Here is a 15,373-nt window from a genome sequence, read left to right as displayed (position 1 = left end):
TGACAAAACATATTTATTTATTTATTTGATTAAGTTGATTAACATATCTTTACATTCCATTTTCTTGTTTCAGGTCCAGAAACAAGAGACAACTATAGAATCATTACAGAATGATCTGGTTCAAACCAACGATGATCTCGACAGACTGAACACTGCTCATCTGGAAGAAAGAGCACAACTGGTTCATGATTTGCAGAGCTGTGAGCGTGAAATAGATAGACTTCAAGATGTCATCACTGATAAGGACAAAAATATATTGGCACTAACATCCAGTATATCAGAATATTCAGAGCAAATTCACGAACTAAAACAGGAAATGAAGTTCAAAGAGAATGTGCTGACTAAAATTGAACAGGAGGTTCAAATCTTTAGAGACCCACAGCTTTCTGATCAACAGTTCTTTAATGTAGTAATACCTCAGCTGATTGAACAGTTGAAGAGAACTGAAACTGATCTAAAAGTATCGAAAAAAGATGATGAGTCAAAGAGTAATGAAATTAAAGAATTAACAAAACAAACAGAAGAGGACAAGAAAACAATTCAGGATCTCCGCATGGAAATACAGAAGATGAATATGAATCTCAAAGACCAGCTATCGGATAGAGAACAAGTGCATGAAAAAGACTCTTTCCTGGATGAACGTAATAAGTTGCTTGCCGAAGTCAGCAAATATAAAAGTGAGCTTTTAATGCTCTCTAGAAAACTTGAGGAGCAGGTTGAATGTCAAGAACAGCTTCAGCAAGATGTCCAAGATAAGTCAAAGGTAATATCTGTATTGGAGGATAAGCTGAAGATCGTTCAAGAGGAGACATTAGCTGAGAGAGATAGATTTAACAAAGAACTTAAGATTCAAAATGAAGCCAAAGAAAACCTTGAGAAACACTTATCTGATAAAATTGAGAGTATTAAATCGGTGAGTAATAACAATCAGGATCTTCAGGAATCACTTGAACAGACTTTGGGAGAGCTTGCAAGACAAAAGCATCACCTGGATAATGCTAAGGAGCAAATGCAAGCTGTGCAAGATCAGAATTACAACTTGCTTTTACAAGTCGAAAGTCTCACTAATGACATTTGTCAATTGAAGAGGGAAATTGAGGTTAGCGTCCAGTCCCTCTCTAATGTTTCGGGAGAAAAGAAAAGACTGGCAAGCAAAATATCTGAAGTTGAACAGCAGCTTTCAGAAAGTGTTAAAACAATAGAACACTTGCAAAGAGATAAGGAAGAGCTAACACTTAAAGGAAATGAATTGAACGAAGAACTTGAGCAAAACAAACAGTCAATGGCTAATATTTTTTTAGAAAAAGATGGCATTGTTAGACTGCATGAGACATTGAGCAGGCAAAATCAACAATTACAAGAAATGTTTGAAGAGAAACAAAAAGAAGTGCTTACATTAGCCCAAGTTGTGTCTGAAATGAATAACAAGGTTGCAGAAACACTTGAAGAAAACGAAAAACTTGTTTCTAAAATTGCTAGTCTTGATGAACAGAATAAGTACCTTCAGAAACAAACAAATGAACAGGTGAAGTCACTCACAGAAACAACCAAGGAGAGGGAGAATCTACAAAACAAAATCTTCATTTTTGAAACACAAGATGTGGAAAACCAGAAAATCATAGAAGGCTTGCTTAAACAAAAGGAAGATTTCCTTTTGGAAGTAGAGGAGCACAAAAATATAGAAAAGAAACTGCAGTCTGGAGTTGAGACCTTGCAGGAAAAGTCTTTAGAATGTGCAGCCCTCTCAAAATGTCTCAGGGAGACCAAAGAAGAAGTATATCATCTTAGGAGAGAACTTGAATCCACCACTTCTCAAGTCCTTCAATACAAAAATACTGTTTTTGAAAAAGAAAAGACCTTAACAGACCAAAGAACACAAATGGAAGCTTATCAGCACCAACTCAAGCAATTACAAGATAGTCTTTCTATTCTTCAAGAACAAGCTAATAATCATAAATCAGGTCTGACAGAGAAAGACACACTGCTGCAGAAAGAATCGAATTCATGTCGTTTGCTACAAAACGAACTTAGTCATGAAAGAGAACTTGTTTTTACCCTTCAACAAGAGATGAGTTCTCTGAAAAGGGAGTATTCCAGACTGAACCAGACTTTGGAAGTGAAAGAAAGCACTTTAAGAGAGAAAAATCTTGAATGCCACAATCACTCCGAGGAACTGCACAGAAGAAACGAGTCTGTGCTTTCACTAACTAGTCAGCTTGGTATTATGAATGAAAATATTGTGACGCTTGAATCTGATAATGCACATTTAAAAGGCACTTTAGAGGAGCATTTAGCAGAAAATGTAAGATTAAAAGAGGAGCTCAGACAGAAACAAATAGAGGTTGTGGAATATCAAGATAATATCCAGGCAATGAATGATCAAAACATTATAATTAAATCTGAACTGAAGAATTCAGTGGCAGAAATATTTAGACAACAAGAGATGACCACGTCCTTACGAAATGAATTGGAAAGTAAAAGAGTCGAACTGGCATCTTTGGCAGAACAGTTAGAATCCAAACACTCTCAACTGGAAGCTTTACAACTTACTCTGCAAGGGAAAGAGGACGTTTTCAAGACACATGAGATGTCTGTAAATAAGATGCAAGTCAAACTGTTGGAAAGTGAAAGCCAAATCGCCCAGAAAATAACAGTGGTCTCTGAGCTACATGAAGAAGTTCAGAATTTGCAGACAGCATTGCAAGAAAAAGATAGGTTGCTGTTAAATAAAGATAATGAGTTTTCTCTGGTTAAAAAGACGTTAATGGCACAATCAGAATCATGTGAAGCCAGATTGAAATTAGAAATGAACGAAATTGCTCAATTTCAAGGAGCGTTAAAGAGCTTACAAGAAAAAAATAACCATCTCATCTGCATCATTAATGAAAAGGATTCTTTATTGATGCAGGAGAAGGAAAAGTGTCTGCACTTGCAAGGTAGTGCATCAGAACTGGAAAACACCGTTTCACAACTAACCTGTCAAATAGAGCGATTAACCTCAGAGATCACACAACTCAGGGAAACACAAACTGAGAAGGAACAAGTCACGTTTGCTGCTCAGTCACAAATGCAGAAACTGGATGAACTATACAAGAAACTTAAAGAGGAATACGATTTGACCAAACAAGAGTTGCTTAAATTTATCAATGAAAAATCATTAAAGGAAGAAGAGATCTGTAAATTGGTCTTGGAAAAAGAAGAGATCTGCAGAAATTCCAATGATCAGATTCAGAGAATTCAGGACCAGCTACAACATCACAAGTGGCAATCCAGCAAAGTGGAAGAAGACAAAACAATGGAGAGAGAGAAACACCATATCCTGGTTAGTGCTAAATGCCTAGATAGATACACTTTACTGTGTGACAAAGTGATCCATTAAAGATGCAATTATGATGTGGGTATTAAATACCAAAACTTGCCTGCACACTCAAAAACTTACTTTTTTCTTCACAAAAAGAGTACATATTTTGTAGGGCATAGTTTACAGAGGTGAATGACGATGCATTTTAGTTTATCAGGGAGATTTTGGCTAATTTGGTCTCGGCACTCATACTTTTTGTGTTTTACAAAAAACTCCAGTAGTTACATTTGTCTGTGTATATTCAGGAGTCCATGGCTTTGCAGGGAAAAGATGTGTCTACAGAACACTGGGTCCAGTTGCATAGCCATCAGCAGCACTGCCAGCAAGAGATCCAGCAAAGGGATTTAAGCCTCCAACAACTCAACATCAAGGTATGCATCCAAATGTTCCACCTGGAAAGCAAAAGAAAGTGTTATATTTACTGCCATGAATTGTTTTCCTTTATATCTTTGCATGTATTATTATCCTTGTATATCTACTAGTTGCAACAGGCAATTGAGGAAAAGGAAGGGGTTTCCTCCCAGTTAAGCACCGTTTCCAAGATGCTCAGAGAGACACAGCAGTCTGTTATTGAGCTCCAGAATCGCTGCTATTGGCAGGAGAGACAATTTCAAAGCCAGTATTCACACACACAGGTGAGTGTGTCTTTCTGTAAAGGTGGAGTCTTACCATTCCAGTTTGTCCAGTAAAGTTTTGGTGCCTTTCCATTTGAACTTTTTGTCACTGGGTTGTTGGCTAAAAGATAACATGAATGACAGATCCTTACAGTGTCACTGGATGTGAGGTTGTTGGCAATTGTGGCATTAGCTGAATATTGATATGTATGATTTTGATTCTTTAAATTCTATAATGAACATTTGTTATTGCAAGTATCTAGTTGAACACAATTAATATCAGCTTATCTATAAATGTAACCTGTGTCATATAGGTAAAAATATACATTTTCAAATAACTCGCTGAACTGCATCATTGCAGTGGTTCAGTAATCACATGCTTTTTTCCGTGCTTTAATCAAAATGGTGGCACTGTCACCAAACTTGGCAATGTATGCTCAGGACATGCTTCCTATGAAGCCTACCAGTTTCTGTGTATATGTATATATGTGTGTGTGTATATATATATATATATATATATATATATATATATATATATATATATATATACACGCAAGTGTTGCCTCTTTTCCTGTTTTGGCTCAATGTTGTTAACTTTCATCATTTTAACATTTAAGCAGTCCAGCAATAAGTTTTGATGAACAAGATATGCAAAAGTTTTAATGCCAAATTTCATCATTTTTAGCATATATTGCCATACACACCCAGCCAGATTAAGAATTAGAAATCTGACAGAAACAACTTGTGCGACAACACCTCTAGTGCTTGGCCCTGATAAAGGAACTGATATGATAGGGCCTTGAAATGAAATTATAATCAAGTCTTGTGTGTTTAAGTCTGTTCATTTCTCAACAGGGTTCAGTCTACACTGAAGTTCCACCAGGAGCCCCTCAGGAACCAATCAGTGCCGATTTTAACCCAAGTGGATCAGACAGTGGAGATCTTAGGATGAGGTTTGACAGACAGACAATGTTTGTAGATGACTCGTGTTGTAAGCTTTTAGTGTGATCCTCTCTTAAATGTTTTGTCCAGGCTGGCTGAGGCAGAGTTTCATCTGTCTCAGTTAAACTCCAGATTAGAGGAGGAGAAATCAAGGAGAGAGGTTGCAGAGGAAGCCATGCGGTTAACGGAACAGAAAGTTAAGAGGTACAAGAGAAAATTTCATTAATAAATCACTTTTAAAAGCTCATAATATAAATCTCAGAACAAGTGGTGCGCACTAAAGTCCACTGAACCTGGAGAATGAGCAAGTAATATCTGTAAAATGTTAGCACAGTATGCTTATGATCTTCTTGATGAGCAGGGCCTTGGAGCATCCAACCCAGTCTTGCATGAATCAGCATGAGCGGCTTAACATTCTGGAACAGCTCAATAGGGAAGCCTACCTTCTCTATAAACTGGAAATGAAATGGAAGTGATTTTACCAGACATTATCAAATAAAAAGCTATTTAATCACAATGCTTCTCCTAGCATGTGAGATTGGAAAGAATGAAACCCTCTATCCCTTTAGCATCTGGGCATCCTGTTGTACTTTGTAGAGAGTCAAATCAAATCCAGCTTTCCCCTGTAACCCATGTTGTTCTGCAGCTTCTGAAAGGATCATACTATTTCAAGAGCATCCCTTGGCGTAGGTCACAGACACTCTCTGAGATCACACTGTGCTGCTTGGTAGGACTGTCAGACCTCAAGCATTTCTTATTCTATTCTTATTTACAAGTAATGTAAAGTATGGGCCTAGATCAAGGCAACTTCTGACAATCAGTTCACCCTCAACATGTGAACCGCATCTTAGCTGAACTTCATCATCAGGGTCCAAAGTCTTCAATATGTTCATGAACACTTAATGGCTGCTGTATCTTTACACTTAATTACTGGGAAGTCCTTAACTAAGGTCTTGTCTAAGGCAGTGTGATGGGGCTGCCCTAGTCTCATGTAGCCAGACCTTCAGACTGATGGTCTAGGAACCTTGTCCACTTTGAATTACATTTCATTTTGTGCCGCGTCGTGTGTAAAACTCCTGGACGTATTTTAAAGAGTCTGTGCTGCTAACTTTACATATTTCCCATGTTTTTGAAAATCCAGCGTTTAGTTGATTCTAAATGCTCAGTGGCACAGTTGTAAACATGACAGCTTTCTTCTTTCAAGAGGCGGTTTGGCAACATGGCATCTTTGTTTCCAGGTAGAACGTTAAAGAGCGTGACACACACGTCTCTCGGAAATCCTGTATAATTCAACCAATATGATGACGACTTCAAAACTCCTGAAATGTTTCCAATTTTGTGTGCCATGTGCATCAGACGTTCAGCCAACGGGCCGTGGATGTGACGTCTGAGGCTGAGACTAGGGCTGCCCAAACTTTTCATGTAGTGTGGCCATTTTGTCTGAGAAAGGTGTAGGTGACTTCCACATGTTTTCTTCAGATCTGAATAACAACATAATAATCAAAGATGGTTCTTGGCCCAGAAAAGTTCAAGACATTATGCCCTTTTTTACTGGGGCTGGGTTTTGACACAAATTTCACGATTCGATTCTCATTCACAAGCTTGCGATTTGATTCCCAATTCAATATCGATTATTTTCTATATATATCAGGTACTCATGCAAAATTTTCTCAAGGAAAAAAATGAAACTCTTAACTAATGCTGTAAAATACGCATGAAAGTCAGTTGGCACTCTAATATTGAAGGTTAAAACTGACTGAAAATACAACTGCTTAAATTACACTTAAGTTTTTATAATAAAAGTTCTAATTACATAATATTTCTACTTCAATTCATTTATTTCTTTATAAATATAAACATTTAAATGGTGGCGGTCATAAAAAATATAAATTAAACACTGAAGAACAGTAAAAGTTATGAATCTTATATGGTGCATACATTTAGCAAAATGCTCCTCTCTAGAGTTTAATTTTCTATGAGACTAATGAGTTTATGGTCACCGAATATGTTTTTTCTGAGGTAAATGTGATGTTTACAACAGTTATATATTGATGTCTTTTCACGGCTGAAACGATTACATGAGACCGATATGGATTGTAAAGTTGTACTCTTTCTTTTAACTTGCCTTCGGATGTTTAGTCATGTTTATTTTGTGCTGAAACTGGTATTAATGTGGAGGAGATCTGATCAGTTCATGTGCGCCTCGCGCTGCCGCTTTTATTGAACTGAGGCACACCATGCTACAGTAATCACTCCACATTAAACGGCGCCAAAACGGCATTTATTGTTTGAATACTGCAATACAATGGACAGGACATGATTTGAAATCTGAGACTTTGTTTCATATGAAAAGTACCAAAGCACAATTGCGATTCATAGGATGGAAGGTGCCCTTCAATGTTCCATACATTAACTGAAAACAGGCTAGACTAATTGATTCTTGGCATTTAAGAATCGATATTTGTAAAAATGTGAATCGAATATAATCGAGATATCAGTATTTTTTTTACCCAACCCTACTTTTTTCAATATGTAATATAAGTCTCAGGTGTCCCCAGAATTTGTCTGTAAAGTTTCAGCTCAAAATAATTTTGATTGGAAGCAGAAACGCGCTGTTTTCGTGCATGTCTCTTTAAATGCAAATGAGCTGCTGCTCCTCACTCCCTTTACCAGAATAGGGCTGTGCCTTTACAGCTCGTACCTCAGATACTCTGCTAAAAACACATCTGTTTTGTTTTGATTATCATGTCTATCGTGCTGAAATCATGCATTTTAAACATCTTAGTTTATATTAAACTTCTGATATACATCCAAAGCGCGCGCACAAAGCGGCTGTCACACGGCATGTGAGTACTAAACTAAGTTCTCTTTCATGTCTTAAACTGTCAAATATACACTAGTTTATGTTAAAAACACACACGAGTTACAGAAGGTGAACAGCTGGGAAAGAAATCGCGTATATATTAGATCTGTGTGGCAGCAGCGTAATATACATTAAGTAAATCAAATTTTCCACTGCTCTCTTGTCTCATCTGAGGCTGGTACTCTAAATAGTGTTCTGTGCTCTTCAGTGCAGCCAAAGACAGAATAGTTAAAACCATTGCAAAGCCATTCGCCTTTTGAGTCCAAAGTTTTTGCACGTTGAAAAATAAATGACACGTTATTTCAATCACGTTTACACACTGCCTCCGAAACTCCAAAAAAATTCAGATCGGGTTCGATTTTCTCAATTTTTCATATCTGTAGCAAACATTTTGAGAGGTGTTTTGACAATTCAGAGCTGCCGTACAAGCGAACGCCAAAATCCACTTTGTCTTGCAGCACAAAGTACCGTAAAGATCCTTGCACGTTGAGTTCACAGAAATTGGTGGTCTTCTTTTTAATGTGTGGCTCTAGTATCACTAGAAAAGCATCAAACTGAGCCACTGACATCCTGAATCGCCTGTGATAATCCCGCTGCTCCTTAACAAAATCATCCTCACTGCTTGAAGACTCCATTTAGTACTGCTTTGTGATTTTTTTCGCAACGGATTAATTAATACGCATCGGACTCAGTGTGCAAGGTTTCTGTGTGTGATGAATTTTTAGGATGACAAATACGAAAAAACACATGAAAATTTTGAACTCAGTGTGCAAGGACCTTTACAATTGCTAAAACTTTTGCCATGGATTTTAAACTGGTAGAACATTGTCGCTTGTGAAACAGTGGTTGGCCGTGGTTGGAAACATGCAGATTATGGTAGGTAGGGGTGGTAGGAATATAATAAGCTCCTCTTTCTAAGAGGAGCTTATTATATATTATATTCCTAACTTTTTCACAAGCTTGTAGAGAAATGTTTACCAAAATATTTACTGGGTTAATCTTTTTCACGATTTCTGGGTTGGTAGATGCACCGGGGACCCGATTATAGCACTTACACCATTGGTCTCGAACTCAATTCCCGGAGGGCCACAGCTCTGCAGAGTTTAGCTCCAACCAACTCCAAATCACACCTGCTTGGAAGTTTCTGGTGTTCCTGAAGACCTTGATTGGCTGGATAAGGTGTGCTTGATTAGGGTTGGAGCTAAACTGTGCAGAGCTGTGGCCCTCCAGGAATTGAGCTTGAGACCAATGACTTAAACACAGAAGTAGTCAGATTTTCATGATATGTCATTTTTAAAAGAAAAATATTGCAACACTAATGCATACTTTTTTTTTTTATGTGTTAAAAACATACTAACTTTGCTAGTGTTTTGTGCACCATTTGATGTTCACTGTAGTGTGTGTGTGTGTGTGTTTCAGCATGGAGTCAAACCAATTACGGCATTCTCAAAGGGACTTTAGTATTCAACTAGAAAGAGACGAGGAACAGTATGAAGATCTTGTTCTTCGCCCAAGCCGGCACCTGTTCATGCACAAGGTACTTCATGTATAAATTAATGTATAAATGAAGCTTCTAGTCATTGCCCCCAGCTATTAACACCATTAAAACCCATTCAAAGTGGTCAGCTTGTTCATTCTTAAAAGAATTAGTTGCAATTTAAAGAGAGAGAGAGAGAATCAAGAGATTCACTAACTTTCGAACCTGCCCTGTCAGTGATCACTCTTTGTCTTCATTGAAAAGTAAAGCTGTTTGTGTGTTCATTAGTCAGAAAGTATTTGTTTTTATTAAAATGTTTCATCTAATTAATTACATAATGTGGTGAATAATCAAATTGTGCAATTGAATCTCTCATCAAATTTAGAAAAAAAGAAAAGAAAGAAATTACCCACAAAAGTAAATTTAAAGTCATTGTGTAAAAGTACAAATGCATCAAATTGGCCTTACAAAAAATAGCTTTAGAAAGAAATATTTTATTTGATTCAACAGAAATTATGCATAAACATTTAGGCTACAATGGCCCAATGCTATTTAAATATATATTTACATGCTGTGTACTGCAGCTCAGAGGTAGCATGAATGCATTTACAGTGCAATTATAACCACGTAGATAATGCCATTAGATGAATGGTTTTAAATGGGTGTTAAAGGGAGAGTTCACCCTAAAATGTACAATTATGTTGTCACTGAAAGAAGGAAGTCATACAGGTTTGAGATGACATGAGGTTGAGTAAATGCAGCCCTGCAGAGTTTAGTTCCAACACACATACCATGTTGTATTAAATCAGTATACAGCACTCTTGCGCTTTTTTTACTCATTACTTGTGTGATATTACTGCTATAATATGAGACTAAAATCATACAGGGTCTATTTTGCCCCTACATTTTATGGGCATATAACTGCATTCTATAGGCTACATCATGCAGTGAGTTGTTTTCTTGCATGTTTGTTACTAATCATGGTATGAAATGTAAGATGACATAAGTAGGTCTGGTGAGGGTGTGTTAAATGCATCAATAGATTTAATGCATTACGTTTTCCATAACTAATTAATCAAGCGCATTAAATCGACAGCCCTAATTATCAGTAATCATTGCAGAAACTTCACAAACTTTTTTTTGCAACTGGAAATCCTGAATCTGAAGCTACAGTAACTTTCACATTACTACTCGCATGCTGTAGTAATGCTCAATATCAGTTTAAAAGGTGCCTAAATTTTGATATGGTATTATGTTTTTTAGATGAAGAGTGGGGTTCACTTGTGCCAGCGTTGGTTCAAAGGAAGGAGCATATACTGCTGCTCCAAACTACTGCCATCCAGGGGGAAGTCACGCTACATATTCATTGGCTACCTTCTTATGCTTCATGTGCTGGTTTTTGTGTGCCTCAGTTGGTCCCTTTAGAAAACAATTGTCATCAAAATCACATTTGCACACAATAGACGATCTGAAAAAAAAGCTGGTGTGGGAGGTGAAAGAGAAAGGCCCACAGTCCAGACTTCCACTTACTGTGATGCATCAAAATAATCAGTGTAGGAGCTTCCCTTTAGCTGCTCACTCAAATAGTGTAAATAAGAATGGTGAACTGTGATTTTCTGAGACATCAAGCTTGATCTGAAACTTACTATGGTTCCGTATAGACTTCAATACCAGCATTTATGATGCAGAGACCTCATGTGTATTGGCAGGTACACAGATGGCCATTGGAGTTTGGATTATTTTATGTAATTGCTATGCACTGAAATCTTAAATTTAGTTAAGCAATTGTTTTTCATATTCTACCATCAAATAAACCGAAGATGAATGTCTTGTTTGTCTGCACTGGAAATGAACATGAGATCATAAAATAATTGAATTGTACGTGTACAGAGAGAATATTGAGTTAATGTGCAAACTTTTAGAATGTGTTACACTGTAAGCAAGCAAACTAAAACCGTTAGAAGCTTTACCGTGAATCTGATTACACTGTAGAAACACTAGAATTAATAATATGGTTTTGGAATTGAAATTAAATTATGGTTTATTTTGAGGGTTGATTATTTCTGTGGAATTTATTTATAGTATGAAACACTCTGATGTTTGCTTGCAGAGCCATAAAGTTATATTATTGTGTAAAGCACTACCTGTTTTGCAACACTGTATATCTGTGGAGTATGATATGAGAAAAAGAGTGAATCTTTGTTGAATTAAACTACTGAGACCTTTTATGTGTCTGCACAATGTTTTTAACACAAAATAAGCACTAAGATTTTTGCCATTAAATCATAATAAAAATTTGAGAGAGACTGCATTTAATTTCTAAGTCATATTAATAACAATAAAACTGGAATTTTTTAAGTGCTGAGCTAAGTGAATATCGGTGTAACTTACTTTTTCACTTACTGAAAATGATCATCTTTACAGTATGCTAATGCATATCTGGTGTAAAGTATTCATGAATATTGAAGACTTGGAACAATTCAAGCTCGGATATTTAATTTGGCATAAATGTAACTCCTGTCCAGTCTCTAGAAATCTATATATCACAGAGTAATGTGTAACTTTAATATGTTGTAACTGATATCACAGACAAAAGTGCAGCATATTGAATCAATGTGATCAAAACATAGGCATAGTTTAAATCAGGAATGTACAGGATACCATTATATTGACAAATGCATCTTATTTGTGAACAGTGACACAAGGACTTGCAATATAGATGGCACTAATATGTTCACTTGCATAAATATTTACTTTTTGATAGGCTTTAAGTCTGTTACAGGATAATCCATTGTGTGGTGTTGTATGAATCGATTCGAGAAATTGACTTGTCACAGGTGTTGTACCCATATTTTAAATTCCATATTGCATTGTGTTGTGTTTTAGGATTAAATGTCTATGCACTTTACTGGAAAAAAAAAAAAAGTATTTGCATAAACTTAGCTTCTATGTTAAAGAAAAAAATAGATGATTTTATACAACCAACCCCAGTAATTGTTTTTCTTTTTTTCCTCTGAGAGCACCTGTTTTACACTGTTCGCTTATACACTTAGTGTATGTTCATGAAAAAAATTAGCCGGTTGGTACTTGTAGCCAGTCACATTTTCGGTTAATCTGTGTCATGAAGACTAAAATTAAATTTTTATATTCAAAAATCTGCTAGAAGACGGCTGCATCTCAGTGTATCAGACAGTTCTGAAGATGCAGAATGGAAAGAATTTAAGGGCAAGCTTCAATTATATCTGTGACATTGCAGTTATAATAGCATGGAAGGTTTTTGCTCCATTGAGAGGAAACAAAAGAAACCTTACAAGTTTGCCAAATCACCTAAAATTGTAATTATTTTATATTTATTTATTTTATTTATTTAGTCATTTAGCAGACGCTTTTATCCAAAGCGACTTACAAATGAGGACATAAGAAGCAATAAAAACCAACAAAAGAGCGACAACGTGCAAGTGCTATTACAAGTCTTGGTTAGCCTAACGCAGTACAGATAAATATTATTATTATTCATTTTTATTTATTTATTTTTTAATAAAAAGACATAGATAAAATAAAATTAGAATAGAGAGTGCTAGAGTTAGAGGGTCAAGTAAAGATGGAACAGATGAGTTTTTAGCCGTTTCTTGAAGATGGGTAAGGATTCGGCTACACGGATTGAATTGGGCAGGTCATTCCACCAGATGGGAACAGTTAATGAAAAAGTCAGTGAAAGTGTTTTTGTGTGACTTTGGGATGGTACAATAATGCGTCGTTCACTTGAAGAACACAAGCTTCTAGAGGGCATATAAGTCTGAATTAAAGAATTTAGGTAAAAGGGTGCAGAGCCAGTGGTGGTTCTGTAGGCAAACATTAATGCCTTGAATTTAATACGAGCAGCTATTGGTAGCCAGTGCAAATTGATGAACAGAGGCGTGACATGCGTTCTTTTCGGCTCATTAAATATTAATCTTGCAGCGGCATTTTGGATTAATTGTAGAGGTTTAATAGAATTGGCTGGAAGACCTGCCAAGAGAGCATTGCAATAGTCAAGTCTGGACAGAACAAGAGCCTGAACAAGGAGTTGTGTTGCATGTTTCGAGAGAAAAGACCTGATCTTCTTAATATTGTATAATGCAAATCTGCAGGACCAGGCAGTTTTAGCAATGTGGGCTGAGAAATTCAGCTTATCATCAATCACAACGCCAAGGTTTCTGGCTGTTTTTGAAGGAGTTATGGTAGATGAGCCTAACTGGAAGGTGAGATTGTGATGAAGCGATGGGTTAGCTGAAACCACAAGCAGTTCTGTCTTAGCTAGGTTGAGTTGAAGGTGATGGTCCATCATCCAGCAAGAAATGTCTGTTAGACACACTGAGATGCGAGCAGCTATCGTCGGATCATCAGGATGGAATGAGAGGTAGAGTTGAGTGTCATCAGCATAGCAGTGATATGAAAAGCCATGTTTCTGAATGACAGAACCTAGTGATGCCATATAGACAGAAAAGATAATTAGTCCAAGAACTGAGCCCTGAGGCACCCCAGTAGTTAGATGTTGCGGCTTGGATACCTCACCTCTCCAAGATACTTTGAAGGACCTATCCGAGAGGTAAGACTCAAACCACTGGAGTGCGGTTCCTGAGATGCCCTTTCTCAATAGGGTTGACAAAAGGATCTGATGGTTGACTGTATCAAAAGCAGCAGACAGAGCCAGCAAGATAAGTAATGAAGATTTGGAAGCCGCTTGTGCAAGTGTTAGGGCTTCAACAACAGAAAGCAAGGCAGTTTCAGTCGAATGTCCACTTCTGAAGCCAGATTGGTTACTGTCCAGGAGGTTGTTCTGTGTGAGAAAGACAGAGACTTGGTTGAACACAACTCGTTCAAGTGTTTTTGCAATGAAAGGAAGAAGGGAAGTTCCCTAAAAGAGTTGGGTTAAGAGTGGGTTTTTTAAGAAGTGGAGTTATACGAGCCTGTTTAAATGCTGAGGGAAAAATACCAGTGTGAAGGGATGTATTAACGATGTGAGTGAGTGCAGGTACAACTGCAGGAGAAATGGCTTGAAGGAGATGAGATGGAATAGGATCAAGCGGACAGGTAGTAGGATGACTGGAAAGGATGAGTTTAGAGACCTCTGCCTCAGAGTGGAGAGAAGGATGTGAACGAGTGTATGTTTGCTGGAAAGATATGTTTGATAGATTGTGGTGTGGAAAATTGTGCAGTGAGGTTTGTAATTTTATTAATGAAGAATGTGGCAAAGTCGTCAGCTGTTAGAGATGATGAAGGAGGAGGAGGAGGAGGACAAAGGAGGGAGGAAAATGTTTTAAAGAGCATGCGAGAGTTAGGCGAATTGTTAATTTTGTCATGATAGTATGTCCTTTTAGCAGTGGAAACATTAGCAGAGAAGTCAGAGAGGAGTGATCGATATAAATTAAGGTCAGAAGGATTTCGTGATTTGCGCCATACCCTTTCTGCGGCCCTGAGTTTAGAACGAAAGTATTTAAACAAGACGTCAGAGTGGAACAGTATCAGTAGCACTGTTAGCATCAAGAGAGGATAACTGTTTAGGGGGAGGAAGTGAAGATGAAACCATAGCAGATAGCTGGGAGGGTGAGAGTGAACGCAAGTTACGTCGAAAAGTGAGATGTGGAGGGGTATGTGATGTGTCAGGAATCATGTTGAGGTTAAGAGTGAGGAGGAAGTGATCTGAGGTGTGTAGTGGAGTAACCAGCACATGATCAGTGGAGTAGTAGCCGTAGTTAGCACTCTCTTGAGATCAAAAGACGCAAGCAGAGTGTGGAAGTCTGCAGCCTGAGGTTTATCTAGGTGGATGTTGAAGTCTCCAAGTAAGACAAAGGGAGTACCATCCTCAGGAAAGGTTGAGAGCAATAAATCTAATTCATCCACAAAGTTACCTAGTGGTCCTGGAGGACGATAAACAACTACAAAATGGATTTTTAGAGGGTAGGTAATAGTAACCGAATGTGATTCAAAAGAGCTGTTGATACTCAGAGAAGGTAAAGGAGTAAATGACCATTTATTAGAGATGAGCAGACCAGTACCTCCACCTCTTCCAGTCAAACGGGGGGTGTGGGAAAAGGAGAAATTATTAGAGAGTGCTGCAGGTGTAACATTGTCTT

General features: G+C 37.4%; 1 protein-coding gene across 1 annotated transcript in view; it reads left to right on the top strand.

Moving 5' to 3' along the window:
- The window catches only part of LOC306842548 (uncharacterized protein), a 33,848-nt gene extending 22,366 nt beyond the window's left edge, over window positions 1-11,482 (top strand). The window contains exons 15-21 of the mRNA XM_079373485.1: window positions 74-3,322; window positions 3,607-3,732; window positions 3,844-3,996; window positions 4,831-4,928; window positions 5,008-5,121; window positions 9,200-9,317; window positions 10,521-11,482. Coding sequence (XP_079229611.1) covers window positions 74-3,322; window positions 3,607-3,732; window positions 3,844-3,996; window positions 4,831-4,928; window positions 5,008-5,121; window positions 9,200-9,317; window positions 10,521-10,682 — 4,020 coding nt within the window. The 3' untranslated portion in view covers window positions 10,683-11,482. The remainder of the gene's footprint in view (window positions 1-73; window positions 3,323-3,606; window positions 3,733-3,843; window positions 3,997-4,830; window positions 4,929-5,007; window positions 5,122-9,199; window positions 9,318-10,520) is intronic.
- The last annotated feature ends 3,891 nt before the right edge of the window (window positions 11,483-15,373 follow it).

This window comes from Barbus barbus (assembly GCF_936440315.1).
Source record: "Barbus barbus genome assembly, chromosome: 23".
NCBI lineage: Eukaryota > Metazoa > Chordata > Actinopteri > Cypriniformes > Cyprinidae > Barbus > Barbus barbus.
This window is presented reverse-complemented; position numbering and strand designations above follow the sequence as displayed.